This window comes from Bison bison, unplaced genomic scaffold (genome assembly GCF_000754665.1).
Source record: "Bison bison bison isolate TAMUID 2011002044 unplaced genomic scaffold, Bison_UMD1.0 scf7180017864117, whole genome shotgun sequence".
NCBI lineage: Eukaryota > Metazoa > Chordata > Mammalia > Artiodactyla > Bovidae > Bison > Bison bison.
The window spans coordinates 656,643-675,295 of record NW_011494689.1 but is presented as its reverse complement, the minus strand read 5'-3'; the positions used below and the strand labels follow the sequence as shown (position 1 = coordinate 675,295).

Genomic DNA, 18,653 nt, shown 5'->3' with positions numbered 1-18,653 from the left:
CTGATGCTAAAATAGTACCAATGATAATGCATTCCTAAGGGAAGGTTAGAATATCTCAGAGATTCTCCTCAATTTTAGCTCCAGAGCAGCAGCTCCCAAGGCTACCTGCAGTCTGCCAGGGTGCTGCTCTGACCCCTGCCATCCTTATCCATCGAACCATCAAAAGGATTTAACCATTGCCAAATGTGTATTTTTCCGGAACACAAGTCAATTGCCAACATATAAAACCAAAAATATTTTAATGCTGAGTCAATTCTTGAGGTTCAAATGATGAGACAAGGGAGTCCAAAGCCTTGTAAGCATAAAGATTAAGGCCTAGGGTCCCTTGGGCTCCACTCAGGGCACCAAATACTCCAATCCTGTTAACTTTGTTAGTCCCTCCAGGTCACTTCTACTTCATCTGTCCGATACCTGTTTAAAAAAAAAAAAGGAAAAATTTGGTGGACAGTTATCCCTTATTCCATTCTTCTTTGCCCTCACGATTCTGGGTCCTCTTCCTGCTGGATTTTTGCCTACCTCCCATATAATGCTGTCTACCTCCTCCAAGGGGCCATTTACCTCTGTGTGATCCCAGATTCACTGAGAGGGGTCCTGTGTCCAGCCTGAAACATCTCCCACCCAGCCTGGGCTATCATGGCTCCATTGTCAATGCAGAATCTGGGAAGGAAAAGAGGTATGAAATTCATGATCTAAGGGTAGAAAATCACAGCAATTGGGGGGCGGAGGGGAGTGTGTGTGGGTGGGAGGGCCTCTACCTTTCATCTGTGGCAAAAAGCCGAGCTCCACGTTCCTGGCACATGGTCTCCATCATTTCCTGTAACCTCACATTACCTACAGAGGCAGGGGTACAATTAGCTTATTTTTAGCCATTTCTCCAGTCCAGCTACACACCTCATGTGCACTGACTTAGGAAAATGAAGTAGGTGCAAGGACTGGGAAGCACAGGACAGAAACAAAATAAGTAATTTCCCCAAACCCTTAAGAGATTTAGAGTATCAGGAGCAAGAAGCACATGCCCCAAAATACAAAAGAGAAGGCCAGTCCAATGATACATACACCCTACACCTCCCACAATGAGGGCCTCCTGGGAGCCACAATGTGCCATGGCCCGCTCTGTGATCTCGACCAGCATTGCAAACACAGTTTCCTGCGGGGGGGCAGATAAGTTGAAAACGTCAGAGGCGATCCCAGTTTAGTTCTGTCAGCTCCACCTTTCTATCCCAGCTCTTCACTTCATTACCTGCAGAGAGAAGCACAGATCCTCCGGAGTACACTCTCCAGTGGCCAGCATCCGCTGGGCTACATCCTGTAGTTACAGGGGCAAACAGATAAAACAGTGAACTGTGGTCTGGGGATGACACGTGAGCAAAAAACTAGCACACTTGGAGGATCACTGCATTTTACCACAATTCACCCATACCAGTATATCTTGCTCTTCACTGGCACTGAGCTATACATATAAAACCAGCAGCCTTCTTTCAAGATTCAGTAATCATGAATGCCTGCCCTCTCACTTTCTGCCCCTTACCCTGGTAAATTTTTCTCCAGACTTATCCCCATCTGACCCTTTTTATTTTTTTCCCATTTCTTTGTCTGTTTCTTTTTCTGTCTCCCTCCCTCCTCCCATGCCCCATGAAACTCATGCTCCAAGTAGGCAGATTTTTGTTTTGCTCCATCTAGTATCACTATTACCTTGAACAGCACTTGGTACACAAAAGATGTTCAATAAGTATTTGCTAGATGAATTTATTCAGCATCTAACATAGGCTAGTACTATGCTATACGCAGAAAATACTACACTGAGCAAAACTCGCACACTTCACTAAAAAGCATGAAAAGTGCCCATCTCCTCACCTCCCCACACTCACCTCAATAAAAGACAAGATCCCAGAGAATGAGACGTCCATCCCCTTTACAGTGTATGGCAGCTCAACTAGCTTCTTGCCTCTATGTGGGAGTGAGTATATGAGGCACTAAGCCTGTAGTCAGCTGGCTGCTCACCCTCCAAAGCCCTCCCAAAGCTCATTAATACATACACAGGGAAATCCTTGGCACCCCACCAGTCAGCCTCCTTCCGTCTTATTCCCCTTACCGCTTTGCCATTTGCTCAATGTTGTAGCCTGGACTTGGGTCATTGGAAATCTAGCAGAAGGAAAAACAGGATGAAGGTGGGTATCTATGAAGCAAAAGAAGTTAATTTATCTTCCCTTTCCTTTTCCATGGCTCTCCCAAAATTCATTCACAACTTATATTCTCTGTATCCTCAATGACTTACCTTCAGCACTCGAGCAAAACGATCCAGACAATTACCCACAGCAATATCGATGGTTTCCCCAAAGATGCGGTAACGATGTTCTGAATACGCAATCACCTAAGGGTGATGAGGATGTCCATGAAACCTCAAGTCTGTAAAGAGGAGCATTTGGCTTGGGGAAGAACATAGCAGAGGATCAACGTGGTCACTAGAACTTCAATAAGCAACGGAAATAAAGTACTTTCCCAAACCCTCAATAGGTACTTTTAAATAGCGCTTCCCTGAGAAGTCTATATACACCCTAAGGATTCCCAGAGTAGATTTCTAGTCTAAAGACAGTAACCTAGGTCAGGGGAGAAGTAAATTATCATTTTGGATACATTTTTCTAGCTTGGAGGTTGCTGATATTCCTTTAAAAGCAGTCAAGACAATGTGGACTAGGGAAAGCTTTCCTTCTTGGAGGCAGGGAACCAGACTTCTTCAAGATTATCCTACGAGGGTGGTAGTATTTGGAAACCACTAAGGTAGAGTTAAGAAAAAAAAAAAAAAAACTCAAAAATCCCAGGGAACTCCCTGAACCTAGTAGCAGACGCATTCAGTCCCTGGCAGGAGAACTAAGATCCCACAAGCCACTTGGTGCAGCAATAACAACAACAAAAACAAAACCCCAAAATTCCATACTGGGTCAGACTAATTGCTCATCCAGCTCAGCACTGGCAACCAACTTCTGTCCACTCTTCATATGTGACCAACTTCTAGCACAGAGAGTATTTATCAGCCATTGATACATAAGCTCCAGACTTCTGACAGTACTTCCAAAGGATCCGTAAGTCCCTTTCCCTTTCTGGTGCTGCTAGGGATTTTCTTCCATTCTGATGTAGCCCTTACTCTACTGATAAAAGGCTGGAAACAAAACCATAAAGAAAAATTCTGCCTTTCTACTTCTGTCATCTGCTCTTCCCCAGTCAATCATCTTGTTTTTCACACCTAACCAGGCTTCAAAGGGAAAGAGGAAAAGAGAAACTTCCATCACTGCTCATCTCAAGTAAATCTTGTAAGCTTCCACTGTTACTTTCCACACCCCAAGTTCCTAACCTTGTATAATAAATATCCTTCAGGCCTCAACCAATTACTTGTTCTCTACCCATTAAAGTTCCCACGTCATTTTCATAGAAATGCGTCCTTTATCTTTAATAACTATTTCACAAAATGAACTTTTAAAATATAATCCTTTCAGGAGAGAGGAATCAGTCTGGACAATAATCCAATCAGGTGTTAGGTGGAAAAGGAGGGCTAGAGTTCTCCAATCTCAACTTAAAAAGATCTTGTAAGGTATCCAAAGAACTCTGGCTTCATCTATAAATTTAAAACCTCTTCCACCATTCATAAAATGTTTTTTAATTACTTACATTTTCACTCTTATAAAAAAAAAAGAAAAAAAGCTATATATTTATCACCAGTAACTAAAACAAAACAAATGTTGTAAAGAAACAAATGAGATAGTACCCTTTATTTTTTTCCTTTTTTAAAAAAAATTTTTCTGGCTGCACCTTGAGGCATGTAGGATCTCAGTCCCCTGACAAGGGATAGAACCCATGCCCCTGGCATTGAAAGCAGAGTCTTAACCACTGGACTGCCAAGTGCCCCTTAGTTTTAATCGATAACATTCATAGGAAAAATAAGCTTCAAAATAATGAAAATAAAAATCCTTATTTTAAATACTTCAATCCTTACTATTCTTTCCTTCTCTAGGCTGGAAATTCCTCATCTCTATAGCCACATATAAAGATTATCCAATGTTCCAGTGTATCACATTTTAGCTTCAGATGAGCCCAGTTTTCCTACCACTCAGGCAGAAAGTAAAAGTTGCTAGTACAGTGCCTCAGAAATTAAGAAGGAATGGTGGAACTTTTCTGCTGTAGTCCTGAATGGCTTCTGTCAAAATGGGCAAGTTCATGAAACCTGGGAGGTGGTGATGCCCCTGGCCAGTCATCATGAAGAATACCTATGATCTTGCTACCTTGCTAGCAAGGTACAAAGTGAAAGCTACCACGGGCAAGAAGCAAATTGCCAGGAGGTCAGAGAGCAAGTCTTTTGTGAAACTTTGTAACTTGAAGTATATCACTTCAAGCCCACAAGGTACTCTGTAGGTATCCCCTTGGAAGAAACTATTGCTAATGAGAATGTCTTCAGAGACCCTGCTCTTAAATGTGTGGCCCAACAAGAGGTCAAGGTCAAGTTTGAGGAAAGATACAAAACCAGCAAGAACAAATGGTTCTTCCAGAAGCTGTGGTTTTAAATCTGTTTTGTTTCAGTTATTAAAAATACCCAAAAATCTATGAAGGGAAAAAAAAAAAAGAATGGTGAAGAATTCTAAATACCTGTGTATTTCCTCCACTGACATACAGCACAGTTGGGTTGGTGGCTCCAGTGATGAGGCGGCCCATTTCAATGTGACCTATACAGTGGTTAACACCCAGCAATGGCTTATTCCATAACTGGGCCACAGTACGGGCCACAACAGCCACAGAAACCAGTGGGGCACCCATGCCAGGACCTATGGGGACAGAATGGGGCTTAGAATCCTATAGAGATTGAGAAAAACAGAGTTGAGGGAAGTGGGGGATGTGAAGGTACAGCGGATATAGTGGTGGTATCAAAGGTGAGCTGCAGGCTATTTTGACCTAGCTGGGTTCCAGGTGTATTCTTCCACTGTTGCCCACACTTCTAGCTATACCTTTGGTGTATGCGATGCAATCAATATCCTCAGAGGTTAATCCAGCCTCTGTTAGTGCCTCTTGCAGCAGGTCCAGGATAACAGCTCGGTGGTGCCTGGCCGTATCACCTGGAAGGAATCCTAGGAGACAGACACAAGTCAGAGATCCTAAGAATTTTCCTACAGAAAGGCACCTAGAAGTCAAAACAGACATTTGAGTAGGGTAGGAAGACTCCCTTCCCTTTTCCTCAAACATCCTGTCTTCAGATATAGTTTTTTCAGCCTGTTCAGCTAAGCTAAACAGCTCTCAGAAATGCCCTTCTTCATACCCAACTCCTACTCAGGACTCAATGATACCTATCTCATACTTTTTGGTGATGTCCTGGAGTGCTGCGATTCATGGGGTCGAAAAGAGTCAGACACGACTGAGCGACTGAACTGAATTGATCTGTGACTCTACAAACACGGTGCATGGTAACATCATTGAAATTAACACACTATATGTAACATGTAACAATTAGAGCATTATAGTTAATCGGTACTTTTCCCAGCTTAACCATGAGCATCTCAAAGCACTACCTGTTTTATCTTTACATTCTTGGTGCCAAATGCCAGGAAGCTTGAGTGCTAAACATATATATCCATTTCTAACAAGTAACCTGTTACATCATCACCTGTTCAGGGACGCTTTTCAGGTATACACAAGCCTGCTGCCCTCTCCTATGGAAGGAGGTGTTTGGGGGGAAGGTAGGAAAGACACAATGCTGCTGCTACTGCTAAGTCGCTTCAGTTGTGTCCAACTCTGTGCGACCCCATAGACGGCAGCCACCAGGCTCCCCTGTCCCTGCGATTCTCCAGGCAAGAACACTGGAGTGGGTTGCCATTTCCTTCTCCAATACATGAAAGTGAAAAGTGAAAGTGAAGTCGCTCAGTCGTGTCCGACTCTTACACAATAGAACTTAGAAATAACATTTACGGAAAGTGGTCAATGTGTCTGGTACTTTAACTCTCCAGACCGAATGACGCAGGTATTATCATTCCTTAACTCTCCAGACCGAATGACGCAGGTATTATCATTCCCATTTTAAGAACAAGGTACAGAAGTCCAAAAACAACTACCGAATACTGCAAGGGAAGCCGATAATTAGCACATAAAAGGTGCTCAGTATAGGCTGAACAACTCAGAAGATACAGTTCCAAGTGCCTATAACTCTTCTACCCATCAGCCTCGGGATAATGTGTGTGCATGCTTAGTCTTGTCCCAACTCTGCGACCCCATGGACTGTAGTCCGCTAGACTCCTCCGTCCATAGCATTCTCCAGGCAAGAATATTGGGAGTGGGTTGCCATTCCATTCCCCAGAGGATCTCGACCCACGGATCGAACTCAAGTCTCCTGTACTGCAGGCAGATTCTTTACCACTGAGCCACCTGGGAAGCCCTTTTACCGTTACATAATCTCAGAGAGTAGGATCAAAAATTAGGAGGCACAATGCGCACTCTTCACCAACGTTTAGAAAGATGGCAGGGGACGCTGTGCGGAAAAGTGCGCCACGAGTTACAAATCCCCAAGTCCTCACCTGTGCCGGGAGGCGTGACGTAAGTCCGCCGCGGGTTCGCCAGTACTTTGCCATCCCGTACCACTCCCACGCCAATCTTGTTGGCGCTGCCTTCAAAACCCAGCACCGCCGGCATGGCTCCGAGCTAGCACTGGAGCCAAGGAGCCCTCACCAGTCCGCGCTGGGACGCAGACTCCGGGTTGCCGAGTAGGAGGATGAGCCAGTGGGTGCTAAGCAGCCGCGCCAACCAGAACAACAGCTACCAAAAAATTCCCATAGGTAGCGCGCCGACGCCGGTCCCAACCTCTATCGTTACGACGACCCATCAAGACCCCTTCGAGGGCCTGTTCGCTTAACTGCCGGGAACGCTGAGCCGGCGTCTGCTCCTTAAATTCCTATCCGTTCCTCTGCTTCTCTCCCATGGTCCAGCCCAGCCTTTCCCCTGATTTCGTTCTCTCTTACACAGCTTTAGGATCTAGTCAGGGTGGCAGAAAGAGTTGTGAATCTGGCATATTGATAAACAGCCCAAGAATGGAGGTTGGGCCCTTCAATGTCCCGGAGTTCACGAGAAGGGCGGGAAGCTTTCGGTCACGTGGTACAACTAGACCAATGACCCGTATTCCTCCGCCCCTGGAAGAGCATCTCAGATCATGTGACCACGCCACTTACCCACGTGGGGCACAGCGTGCTCCATTCTTTGTGCTGGGTTAAGGAGGAGGCATACAGGGGCCGCAGCAGGTCAGCTAAAGGGTATGTGTTGTTTTGCCCATCTTAGCAGCTTCTCTGGACGTCTGATCCGCAAGGCCAGGTCGGGACTCTCAATTCAGTCCCTCGTTTGGCCGGAGGGCGGATCTCGCGAGAAGTGTGTAAGACGACGATGAAATGATCTAGTCTCGGGGGTGAGGGGCTGAAAGGCTGATGGTGCACAGAGGCGGGGAAAGAATTCAGAGATAATACAGTTTGAAAGGCGGTACTTGGTACGTGGGCGTCGAGGGTGGAGTCTTCTGCTCTAGCTGGTTTCACGGCTTCTTTGCACTTGTAGGCAGCGCGATCAAAATACTGCTTCAGTGGGCGAAGTGGAACTGGTGCAGAAGGGCATACATTACAGTGATGCCGAAACGTGGGAAAAAGGGAGCGGTGGTCGAAGACGCGGAAGAGCCCAAGACTGGTAAGAGAATGAAATGGGCCCCTCTCCCTAGAGGCAGCGATAGGGATGTCTATAATTATCTAGCTGAACGGGAAGTACGGACCGTTGAACGGAAAGTCCAGACCGCCACCGACAGTATTCTTATTTGTGAAGAAGTCGCGGCAGCTGCTGGCTTAGTGGGTCTATAGTTAACTCTGAATCAAAGTTGGATACCGCCAACTTATATCCCATGATGTATTACTTATTTTATAGAGCCAGAGGCGAAGAAGAGTAAGGCAGGAGCGAAAAAGAACGAAAAAGAGGCAGTAGGAGAGGGCGCAGTTCTGTATGAAGACCCCCCAGATCAGAAAACCTCACCCAGTGGCAAATCAGCCACACTCAAGATCTGCTCGTGGAATGTGGATGGGCTTCGAGCCTGGATTAAGAAGAAAGGTTTAGATGTGAGTGGAATTAAGGGGGTGCAGAGGCTGATCTTGGGGTTTAATCATCTTTTTCCATCTTAGTCCCCAGCATGATAGTTTTCTTGTGGGAAAGGTACTAGGTTTTCACCAAAAAAAACCCTTGTTATTTTTCAAATGCCATTTCAACAGTTCTACTGCCATTTTCTTATTTATAATGTCCTCATCTCTTCCCTGGCATGTTGGGAAAACCTCCTTACTGGACTTGCTCCATTTTATTTCTTGCATAGCCAACATTTAAATAACTACTGCTTAAAAATCTTAGCTGGCTATCCAGGGCCTTTCAGGGAAAAAAACAAGAATTCCTCAGTGTTGCATGTAACACTCTTCTTGCCTCTTTGCCCTTCATTTATAAGTTTTAATATTATGCTGCTAGACGTTATTTCTGCAGAGACTGTGTCTCATCTGTATATTTCTAGTATTTCGCATATAGATTTTTCAGTAAATGGCTGCTGAATTGATAATACTTTTTCTACATTTAATTTCACTTACAGTGGGTAAAGGAAGAAGCCCCAGACATCCTGTGCCTCCAAGAGACCAAATGTTCAGAGAACAAACTACCAGTTGAACTTCAAGAACTGTCTGGATTGTCCCATCAGTACTGGTCAGCTCCTTCAGACAAGGAAGGGTACAGTGGTGTGGGCCTCCTCTCCCGCCAGTGCCCACTCAAAGTCTCTTATGGCATTGGTGAGACCCTATTGATTTTCTAAAGCCCAGTGCCTCCAAACTCATTACTGGTATCCCAGTCCAGCCCCAATTCTTGATTCTTTTATTCTCTCCTTTCCCTTTTCTTAAAATTTCTTTTTGCTAATTGTCCCATCATTTCTGTAGGTGAGGAAGAACATGATCAGGAAGGCCGAGTGATTGTGGCTGAATATGACGCATTTGTGCTGGTGACAGCCTATGTGCCTAATGCAGGCCGAGGTCTGGTGCGCCTGGAGTATCGCCAGCGCTGGGATGAAGCTTTTCGCAAATTCCTGAAGGGTTTGGCATCCCGCAAGCCCCTTGTGCTATGTGGGGACCTCAATGTGGCTCATGAAGAAATTGACCTTCGCAACCCGAAGGGAAATAAAAAGAATGCTGGCTTCACTCCACAAGAGCGGCAGGGCTTCGGGGAATTGCTGCAGGCTGTGCCACTCACTGACAGTTTCCGGCATCTCTACCCCAACACCGCCTATGCCTACACCTTCTGGACCTATATGATGAATGCGCGATCCAAAAACGTTGGTTGGCGCCTTGATTATTTTTTGTTATCTCAGTCTCTGTTGCCTGCATTGTGTGACAGTAAAATCCGTTCCAAGGCTCTGGGCAGTGACCACTGTCCCATTACCCTATACCTAGCTCTGTGACACCTCTTCCAAATCACATTGAGCCTGGGAAATAAGCCCACCAAGCTAGCTTTAAAATTCTTACCCCCAAACTTCTTTAATAACTGCTATCAAGAGACATCTGCATTGTATTTCCCTTCTAAACTATGAATCCTTTAACCAGGTTTCTAATAACAGATGTAAGTTCTCAAGAAGGGTGTTTGTGTAGGGGTAGTGCTTTTTTCTTTTTCTTTTTTTACATTAATCAAAAGCTACTGATACTTCCTTTGAACTGTCCCTGTGAAAATAAAGAGCCATAGTTTCAGCTTTGGTGGTGGTGTATTCTATCCCTTCATGGGGCTACAAATTCCCCTCATCCTTTCATACACACAGATTAACAACTGGAAAAGAATAGAGTCATGACCTTATTTATTTACAAGCACAGGATGACTCCCTAACCTCTCCCATGACAGAGCAACCCTATCCAGCCCAGTTAAATAACCGCAACTGGGGCGTAAGGTTGAAAAGGAGGAATTATGGGAAATACAGGACTAGGGGACCATACCCCACATTAAATAGTTATATACATCAGTTCCTGTGGTTCTGTACAGAGCAGCGGCTGACCCCACCCCCACAGGACACAGAATGGGGGGAGAGGAGACTGAGGGTGCTGAGACCAGAGCCAGCCCCTGGTGAAGTGCAATAGCAGCAGCAAGGTCCTAATGGTGCACAAGAGGGAGGGAGACCCCCCAGGGCTACCCACCCCAACCCTGCCCTGGAATGTGTAAGGGACAGGAATGGCTCTCAGGGAGCATATAGGAAGGACAAGGCTAGAACTGTCTTTTTGGACCCAGGTTTAGGGGCAACTTCTCACCTACTTCACCCTAAACACAGCAACTGTTGGAGGAAAGCAGGTGGCCAGCAGTGGTCTTACCTATCCCTCCAAACCTAGGTGAGGGCCTGGTTCCTTCCTACCTCTCCCCAGGGAAAAGGAAGGCAGCTGCTTGGCTCCCCTTATAGAAGCCCAGGGAGCCTTTTACCACGGCTCCCTTTATAGTGTCACTGTCCCCACCAGGGAGGGGCCAGGCACAGTCTGTGGGTCGTCGTGGGGCTCAGGAGAAGTTCTGGACAGGGTGGCTGACCTTCATACAGGCCCAATAGAGAGCCCGGCCCAAACACAGCACTGCCAACAGGATGACAAATGCCCAGGCTGCATAGATGCCTCCATATCGTCGTGCATGCTTCCATGTGCCAAACTGAAGATGAAGAAGAACAATGGGGTTACTGTTGATCTCTCACCACTTTCCAGGAAACCTAGTAACAGTAACAAACAACTCAAGCTTCAGTTTCTGTCCCCTATCCACATGTGGCCACCTTCAGGGACCTTTTAAAAGGCCCAGTTGTCAAACTCCCTTCTGCTAGGCAGGAAGATAGTCAAACAATCCCAGACACCTGTCAGTTTTTCTTCATGTCTAACAACTTCGTATTAGCAACTGAATCTAAGCCACTTCTTTGTTCTATCCGCCACATAAAGAAGATAGCTGTTTTTACTCTGATAGTAATATTGAAGACTTTATCAGTCTTCAAATTTAGGTCATCTTGTTTGTTGAAACAACACAAACAACCTCTCCCCTCTCCCCCCCTCTCCCAGTTTCACTTCTTTTTAGGATAGCTATTTCCCCAATCTTAGCCTTAGAAGATGAGGCTGCAGAATGAAAGGGGCTGGATCAAGGTCTACTCACAGCAAGGCCAGTGGCAGTGACTGCCAAGAGTAAGCCAAGCAAGAAGCAGCAGATGCATCTCTTTCGCGGATATCTGCGCCCAATAGATGACCTGTGGGGAGGCAAACAGAAATGGATACTTGGAATGGCCTTGTAGATTTTACTCTATTCATTACCCAGCTCAAGGATGCTGCTCCCTAATCACTCACACTTTCCTGCAGTGTGGGCAACGGGCCAAGGTTCGGTCTGTGAACTCTGTCCACTATGGAGAAAGGAAAGGGAGAAACCAATTAATAGTAGAAGCAGGGTCATTTTCAATGAGAGCCTGGGGCAGTGGGAGATGGGGAAATGGTTCCTTATAGAACAGACCTTTTCAGGATTCATTATCATAACTCAGAAATACATTCATGACGACATTTCCACTCCTGCCCCTCCCTACCCTCAGCCTCCTAATACTTCTGCTCACCAGAAAAGTATTCTTGCAATGTCCACAGATGACCCTGACACCCACAGGTTGTGGTTCTGGACTCAAAGGTCCTGGATGCACAGGCCCCAGGTTGATGATTCTTTTGCTGTATAGAAGAAAACGACTATGTTTAGAAAGTTTTTAATCCTAAGGATCCCTACATTATTCCTCCCTCACATCCCCTACTCTCTGCCTTTAGAAGTCCCTCTGCTTCTCTGCACTGCCAGCCCTACCCCAGAGAATACTTGTGGGAAGAGCACAGCTTAAACTTAAGGTCTCTAATGTCCCTTTTACCTCAGGATAATTCACCCAGTCTCTGAGACTATCCATCTTCCTAAAAATGGAGTAGTCTTTTATCCTCATCTTTTTACTGAGATGAAAAAGATGGCTATAATGTTCTAGAGACACAGCAGCCCTTAGCTTTTTCTCCTTCTAAATAAACACCAGGCTCCCTCACCTTTACATTCTCTGTAAACATTCATCCTTAGGCTTTCCAATTTTCCCCACTAAAGCCCTTCCCCAAGTTATTACTCCTCACCAGTAGGGCCGAGGGCAGGCAATCCGCTGGGAAGTCACTTTGCAGATAAGGAGACAGTTGCAGGGACATCGAACATATTTTTTCCCTGGGGGTGCATTCTTGATTGGCTAGAGAATAATGGGGACATCAGTAAGCAAATCTCTAATCCCAATCCCTGTTCTTCCAAAAACACCTTCTGAGAAGAGATCAGAGAGACAAAATCTTAGCCAGGACAGAGAAATGAAAGGCATATAACATGAGATTTACAAACTAAAACTAAGCTTAAGTATAAAGATAGGTATGAAGATGAGGGATGGTAAATATTAGCCTGGTGAGTGGCTTCTGGGGAAATGGTGTGTGAGACTCCTGGAACTGAAACCTGGGTTTCAGGAAAGGCCCTTGGCCAATGCCTGAAGGTCCGGGTCTAGAATCAAGGGATCAGAAAGAGGATCCAGAAAACAGGGCCCGTTTCATAGGTTTGTATAACTCACAGTGGCTTCATTGCAGACGCCACATTTGACTACATGCTGATGCATCTTGCCTTCCACGTTGATGAGAGACTGGCAGACTCGGCAGGTGATCATGGGAGCACTCCCACTGTCCGGGCTGGTCAGGGGTGAATAGGGGGGTGGGTCTTCCCCAGGCAACACTGCTGGGTGTCCCTCGGGGAACGGGGGAAATGCTGGAGAGGAAGGTAAAAAGGGCTGGCATTACTTGCAGACACCCCCACTGATGCTACACGGAGTAAGGCAACTGTTTCTGGTCCTCAACCCTTCTGACAAGCTCAGCGTGATTGTTATGATCAGTGCTTCCATTAGATTCCTCAGAGCTCCCTTCTGCTCCCAAGCTGAGGTCGCGATTGCAGAGGGAAGGAAGCCTCACCCAGTCACAGGTGCAACAGCCCTGCACCTGGCGCTTGGGCCCCGCCTCCGCCCTCGGCCCCGCCCCCTCCGCCTGTCAGAGTACCCCTGGGAACACCTCGGACCCCGCCCCGGCTTACCCTGGGGCGGGGCATGTTTACCGGCTCCGTACGGTGGTGCGGAGGGGGTCAGGCCTCCCCCGGGCCCAGCCCCACTCCCGCCTGGCCCCACTAATCCGTTTCCACCGGCACCACCGTCGATGGGCTCGGAGAGCAGGGGGGATCGCTCTCCATCTGCCGCCATGGCCGCCGCCACCGCCGCCTCCCGCTTCGGCCAAAGATACGGCTCTTCTAGCCTCTGCCGTCACCGCAGCCACCGCCGCCGCCGCCGCTACCGGGTCCCCAGGGCGCCTGCGCGCCGCGCGCCCAGCTCGCCCCGCAACCAGTGGCCTGCCCCGCCCCGTTCCGCCCCGCAGCACGTGATAGGCTATCCCCGCCCCGCCGTGCTGTTATTCGCAGAGACAGAGCAATTTCTGGTCCTGTGAAGGCAGCTCTTGTTTTCCATTGGGAAGCTTGGCGCCAACGTCAACTGTCACATGACTTTCAGGACGCCGCTGGACCTGCAAAAACTGCACGTGACGAGAAGTTCTTCGAACCATTGGAAGTGTGGCCCATCGCGCTACCTCCAGACCAGGAGGTGGGGCAGGGCTGCTTCAGCTCACTGGTCACGTGTTTCAGGAAACCGCCAGTAATCTGTCCTTAGCCCAGAGCCGGCGCATAATCATTGCTCTTCACCGGCCCGAAGACACCACTAAAAGACTTTTCTACTCTTTGCGGTTATAGTTGGCCTCTCATTGGTTGGAGGCTTCCCTTCCCTGGGCCTGCGATCCTTAGGGCGCAACTTTATTGGCCCGAACTTAGCCCCAGAACCTGGGGGCGTGGCTCAAAGAGAGGCAGTAAACGAGGAAGTTAGGGCTGTTCTGACCACGGAGAGTAGAAAGGAAAGGCATCAGTTAGCCACTCAACTCAAAGGAATACCTCTGAAAAGTCAAAGTGAAAATATGCCAGGAAGAAATGGATTAAAACGTTAAGATGTTTACCTAGTCTTCCTCGCTGAAGTCACCTCTGGAACAGTATACAAGACCGGCTTCTCCAGAAAGCTGCCTTGCAGAATCCACCCTCCTAGCATCTCCGGTTAAATTATGAAATTTTCTTTACGTGAGTCTGTTTCTGTCACTACAGGGGTGTCTCATCGTTTTACTCTGTTTTCTGGCCCCCAGTTGTAAACATATGCGTGATAAGAGTGTTTTGACTGAGTTAACCAATCAAGTCCAAGGATATTTTTGTTCGTGTTTGGCATAGAGACAGCCTTTAGACTTGTCTCAACTTCACCACCAGCCATGAGACTGCTAATAGAGTTTATTCTAACAAGTATAGGAAAAGATCTTAGGCAGCTCCTGTGTTTAAACATACAGCCAATCCACCTAGCCATTCTCCTGTTCATCCATAGTCATCCAACCGTCATCCATCCTCTACTTGCATAGCAAATAAGACTACTTTTCGAATCTATCAAGGTGATCCATTTCTGTCTTGGTTCAGACAGAAATGAAATGTGTAGAGTTCTCTCCTGTGGCTTAAAGGAACTTTTTGTTTCAGCTTTGTTGAGGATTCAAGCTTCTACCTGTTCTGGGTAGAGCAAGTACAGGTGGACAAAGTTATTATGCAATGATTTAGAAGGATTTCCTTAGTCATATGAATGCAGGGTGAGTAGACTGTTTCTCTGGAATTGATGATGGATGATAGAGTAAATGGCATCCCACTCCAGCACTCCTGCCTGGAAAATCCCATGGACGGGAGAGCCTGGTGGGTTGCAGTCCATGGGTCGCTGCGGGTCGGACGAGACAGAGCGACCTCACTTTCACTTTTCACTTTCATGCGTTGGAGAAGGAAATGGCAACCCACTCCAGTGTTCTTGCCTGGAGAATCCCAGGAACGGGGGAGCCTTGTGGGCTGCCGTCTATGGGGTCGCATAGAGTCGGACACGACTGAAGCGACTTAGCAGCAGCAGCAGCAGCAGATAGAGTAAAAGTGAGTCACCTTAAAGAGATCTTTGTTTCACAGTGTAACTAATTGCCTTTAGTTGTGCAAGTGCAGGAATGGAAAGACCTCATTGTCATAAAAGGGAGTACCCAGAGATCAAAGGAAGTTGGTTCCAGCTCATACTCTTGGGAAATATCTGACTGCTCTGAATAGGAACATTTTAGCAGGTCTATTAATTGTGGGGGCTCCGTGACTGAGAATAATTCTGAATGGCTGCCTTTCCCTGAAGAAACCCTCAGGTGAGGGTTTTACCTTACCCTTTCCAAGAAACCAAAGCAGAATCCTAAGGGTCTCTCCGTAACCTCTAAACCCAACCTTTGCAGACCAGCTTTCTTCTCCAGCCTCATGTGATGTTACAAGAATCCGAACCACACTTCAGTTTCCCCCATTTCATAACCCAAAGTGTGACTGTCTTAAATGGATGAAGCAACAAGAAATTGAAAAACACAACTCTGAGGACCATGACTGGTTTAGCTAGAAGCCTCTCTATTGAGCCTAACATTGAGGAAAGTGCAGCCTGCCCCAAATACTTAATAATAAGAAGAACTGCTGCTTTTCTAGCACTTGTAGCTGCTAAAGGAGCTGGAGACTTCACCTGAATTCTGATTTTTAGACACAGCTTTCCCAGGCCAGGTAGGTCCCACAGACAATTCAGAACTAAAGAACCTCTGAATACAAAATGGAGAGGGGGTTGTAGCTCCACAGGGGAACAGGCCAGTCTGCTGTTCTTTCTCTTGTTTCTGGGCATACAGATGCTCAAATGTTTGCTCTAGAGTGTAGTAGGGTTCATTACTTGCACCATGGTTACACATCATTCCACAGCCTGTTCTTTTGTGACTCTTCTCACCCTCACCAAAGCCATATTGGATGTTCATTTCATCTAGTTTTATAAAAATGTGGGAGAGTTGGAGAATTGGATACAGTACCAAGGATCCTAGAGGATGGTTGAGTAAAATAGCTTTTTGGCTTTTTTTAGTAATTTGGCCTCTTGGTGCTGTTTTCATCATAGGTTAAATATAGAAATATGTGCTAGACGAGTAAATGAAGAGGTAAGTGTTAACCAGTAGGAAGAATATTCTTTCTGACTGATATGTGAGTCACTGAAGGAGAGGTATGATGCAATAATCCTTGTGTGTTTCCTGTTACAGAGCTCTTTTAATGCTAGACTATCCTTTACCCATATAGGTGTGAGAGAGGGTGAAGGGAAGTACAGTGACTCTCTAAGTGCTCTCATTTGAAAGTGCCTTGTAATAAATTCCTTTGGGACCTGATTTCCAAGACTTCCTTGGAAGGAACCATTATGTACTTGGCAAATGGACTCATCACCGACTACATACGGTTCTAGGCATAGTACTTTAGAAGAAATCTAAGATAAGTTAATTGTCTCACCTGAGTGACATTACAACCTGGCAGTGGTCAGAAGTGACATATCCAGAAAGCAAGGTAATTTTTGAGAAGGACCCTAAAAGAAGTGGGAAAAATTCCTATCAGTGTGAAGGAAAGGAATCCCTCTTCTGGTCTTCCATTATCTCTTGCTGCATAATAAGTAGCACTCAAACAAAATGATATGTTTTTTTCCTCATGATTCTTCGGGTTGGCTGAACAGTTCTTTCACTGGTCTCACCTGGGCTCCTTCATGAAAATAACTGAATGGTCCAAGATGGACTCTTCACATGTCTGCCAATTGTATATACTGGTTCAGCTAGCTTCTTTATAGCAGGTGGAACTTAGGGTGATGGTCCAACAGGGTGAGAGGAGAAGCTGCAAGACATTTTTAGGCCTAGGCTGAATCCCAGGGACAGAGGAGCCTAGTGGGCTGCCGTCTGTGGGGTCGCACAGAGTCGGACACGACTGAAGCGACTTAGCAGCAGCAGCGGCAGCAGCAGCACTGGTGTAACTTCATTCCTACCTCATTCTAGGTCATAGCAAGTCATTAGGCCTGCCCAGGTTCAAGGTGTGGGGAAAAGGACTTCAATTCTCTCTCTCTTTTTTTTTTTCTTTAGGACTTCAGTTCTTGATGGGAGGAGCTGCAAAATGTTATGGCCATATTTTTCAACCTATTATAAATGGTAGAATTTCAGCAAGCAATACATCTATACACATTTGTTATGTATCTAGTCTGTGAAAAACACTCCTTAAGAAACTTAAACTCTGGGTAGGGAGGAATAACAATGTGAAAATTCATAGTATAAAATATCAACACTAGGGAATGTCCTAGTAGTCTAGTGGTTAGGACTCCATGCTTTCAGTGCCAAAGGCCTGGGTTCAATCCCTTGTAGGGGAACTAAGATCACACAAGCCATGTGATGTAACCAAAAGAAGAAGAGAGAGAATAAAATAAAATATTAACACAGGTAATGTTTTATTACATGGGAAAAAGTATCAATTCTAGATATCTAGAATTTCTAAATATCTAGAAATTCATGGTGCAACACATGCTTCATAGGATATGAATTAAACAGTCTACAAATTCAAGGAAAGAGGAAATCACTTCTATCCAGAGCAGCCAAAGAAAACTTTAAAAACATAAAGGATTATTATATTATTGTGCATTGATAACTTGGATTTGAGCTCTGCCTGAGCTTCCCTGGTGGCTCAGACGGTAAAGCATCTGCCTACAATGCAGGAGACCCAGGTTCAATCCCTGGGTCGGGACGATCTCCGGGAGAAGGAAATGGCAACCCACTCCAGTATTCTTGCCTGGAATATCCCATGGATGGAGGAGCCTGGTAGGCTATAGTCCATGGGGTCGAAAAGAGTCGAACATGACTGAGCGACTTCACTTTCGTGGGTCAGTAGGCAGAGTGATGCAAAAAGTAGTGATAATATTTGCTCACAGCTAATAAAGCAGTTTTATATTCATTTGATTTCAAAACCCACTGTCAGTTGGGCAAGGAAGGCAAGATTGTTTTTATTTTGCAGTCTGAAAACTGAGGCTCTGTAAGCTAGAGTCACTTAAGCTAAGACAAAGATTGAAATAAGATTAAAAGTCTAACTCTCCTTAAAAACGAGACCACTCCACAATCAGGTCTGAACACAGTCAAAACATGAACATTCTCCAAGCCAAAAATCCCCAGTAGCCCACCCTCCAGCAAATATGAATGACTGCTACTTCTTTACTTATTAGAGCTTCAGCCTCTGTTGTAGTCTTCTCTGCTTCTAGATAAAATGGATTAGATACCCAATTATAGAATTGCCCTAATTCCTAACAGCACCCAATCCAGAGCAAAATTCCATTTCTTTAAATCCTTTCAAAATTTCTTAACAAAAGCCTAATTTTATAACAAATCCTTTCTGCTAAGTCACTTCAGTGTCTGACCCTGTGCGACCCCATAGACGGCAGCCCACCAGGCTCCCCCGTCCCTGGGATTCTCCAGGCAAGAGTACTGGAGTGGGATGCCACTTCCTTCTCCAATGCATGAAAGTGAAAAATGAAAGTGAAGTCGCTCAGTCGTGTCCAACTCTTAGCGACCCCATGGATTGCAGCCCACCAGGCTCCTCCGCCCATGGGATTTTCCAGGCAAGAGTACTGGAGTGGGGTGCCATTGCCT

The 18,653-nt window shown here is 46.1% G+C and overlaps 3 protein-coding genes across 4 annotated transcripts; 1 reads left to right on the top strand and 2 right to left on the bottom strand.

Moving 5' to 3' along the window:
• Positions 1-222: 222 nt before the first annotated feature.
• On the bottom strand, positions 223-7,085 carry OSGEP (O-sialoglycoprotein endopeptidase). The gene is made up of 11 exons (XM_010839454.1): positions 6,549-7,085; positions 4,992-5,111; positions 4,636-4,811; positions 2,276-2,371; positions 2,093-2,142; positions 1,869-1,947; positions 1,241-1,306; positions 1,057-1,147; positions 756-831; positions 559-657; positions 223-411 (listed from the first exon to the last, which is right to left on the bottom strand). Exons 1-11 carry the CDS (start codon positions 6,661-6,663, stop codon positions 372-374), a joined length of 1,008 nt encoding a protein of 335 aa, XP_010837756.1. The 5' UTR covers positions 6,664-7,085; the 3' UTR covers positions 223-371.
• Positions 7,086-7,175: 90 nt separating this feature from the next.
• APEX1 (APEX nuclease (multifunctional DNA repair enzyme) 1) lies at positions 7,176-9,764 on the top strand. The gene is made up of 5 exons (XM_010839453.1): positions 7,176-7,277; positions 7,570-7,695; positions 7,927-8,114; positions 8,627-8,819; positions 8,964-9,764. The coding sequence occupies exons 2-5, from the start codon at positions 7,638-7,640 to the stop codon at positions 9,479-9,481; spliced, it is 957 nt and encodes a 318-aa protein (XP_010837755.1). The 5' UTR covers positions 7,176-7,277; positions 7,570-7,637; the 3' UTR covers positions 9,482-9,764.
• An 87-nt stretch (positions 9,765-9,851) lies between these two features.
• Positions 9,852-13,435, bottom strand: TMEM55B (transmembrane protein 55B). 2 transcript variants are annotated; one of them, XM_010839452.1, is made up of 7 exons: positions 13,165-13,435; positions 12,635-12,825; positions 12,165-12,271; positions 11,627-11,732; positions 11,370-11,422; positions 11,182-11,272; positions 9,852-10,695 (listed from the first exon to the last, which is right to left on the bottom strand). In XM_010839452.1, exons 1-7 carry the CDS (start codon positions 13,304-13,306, stop codon positions 10,552-10,554), a joined length of 834 nt encoding a protein of 277 aa, XP_010837754.1. In that variant the 5' UTR covers positions 13,307-13,435; the 3' UTR covers positions 9,852-10,551. The 2 variants fall into 2 exon arrangements, with proteins under 2 accessions (XP_010837754.1, XP_010837753.1); XM_010839451.1 differs by having other exon boundaries at positions 9,853-10,695; positions 13,144-13,435.
• Positions 13,436-18,653: the final 5,218 nt, after the last annotated feature.

Excerpts from the sequence above, each read along its gene's own strand:
- OSGEP (XM_010839454.1), bottom strand. The coding sequence starts at position 6,663 with ATGCCGGCGGTGCTGGGTTTTGAAGGCAGCGCCAACAAGATTGGCGTG. Across the intron at positions 5,112-6,548 it reads CGTCACGCCTCCCGGCACAG|GATTCCTTCCAGGTGATACG; the intron begins GTGAGGACTTGG and ends TCTGTCTCCTAG. Across the intron at positions 658-755 it reads CTTTTTGCCACAGATGAAAG|ATTCTGCATTGACAATGGAG; the intron begins GTAGAGGCCCTC and ends TTTCCTTCCCAG.
- APEX1 (XM_010839453.1), top strand. The coding sequence starts at position 7,638 with ATGCCGAAACGTGGGAAAAAGGGAGCGGTGGTCGAAGACGCGGAAGAG. Across the intron at positions 7,696-7,926 it reads CGCGGAAGAGCCCAAGACTG|AGCCAGAGGCGAAGAAGAGT; the intron begins GTAAGAGAATGA and ends CTTATTTTATAG. Across the intron at positions 8,115-8,626 it reads TTAAGAAGAAAGGTTTAGAT|TGGGTAAAGGAAGAAGCCCC; the intron begins GTGAGTGGAATT and ends TTTCACTTACAG.
- TMEM55B (XM_010839451.1), bottom strand. The coding sequence starts at position 13,306 with ATGGCGGCAGATGGAGAGCGATCCCCCCTGCTCTCCGAGCCCATCGAC. Across the intron at positions 12,826-13,143 it reads TAAACATGCCCCGCCCCAGG|CATTTCCCCCGTTCCCCGAG; the intron begins GTAAGCCGGGGC and ends CTTCCTCTCCAG. Across the intron at positions 10,696-11,181 it reads TCACTGCCACTGGCCTTGCT|TTTGGCACATGGAAGCATGC; the intron begins GTGAGTAGACCT and ends CTTCATCTTCAG.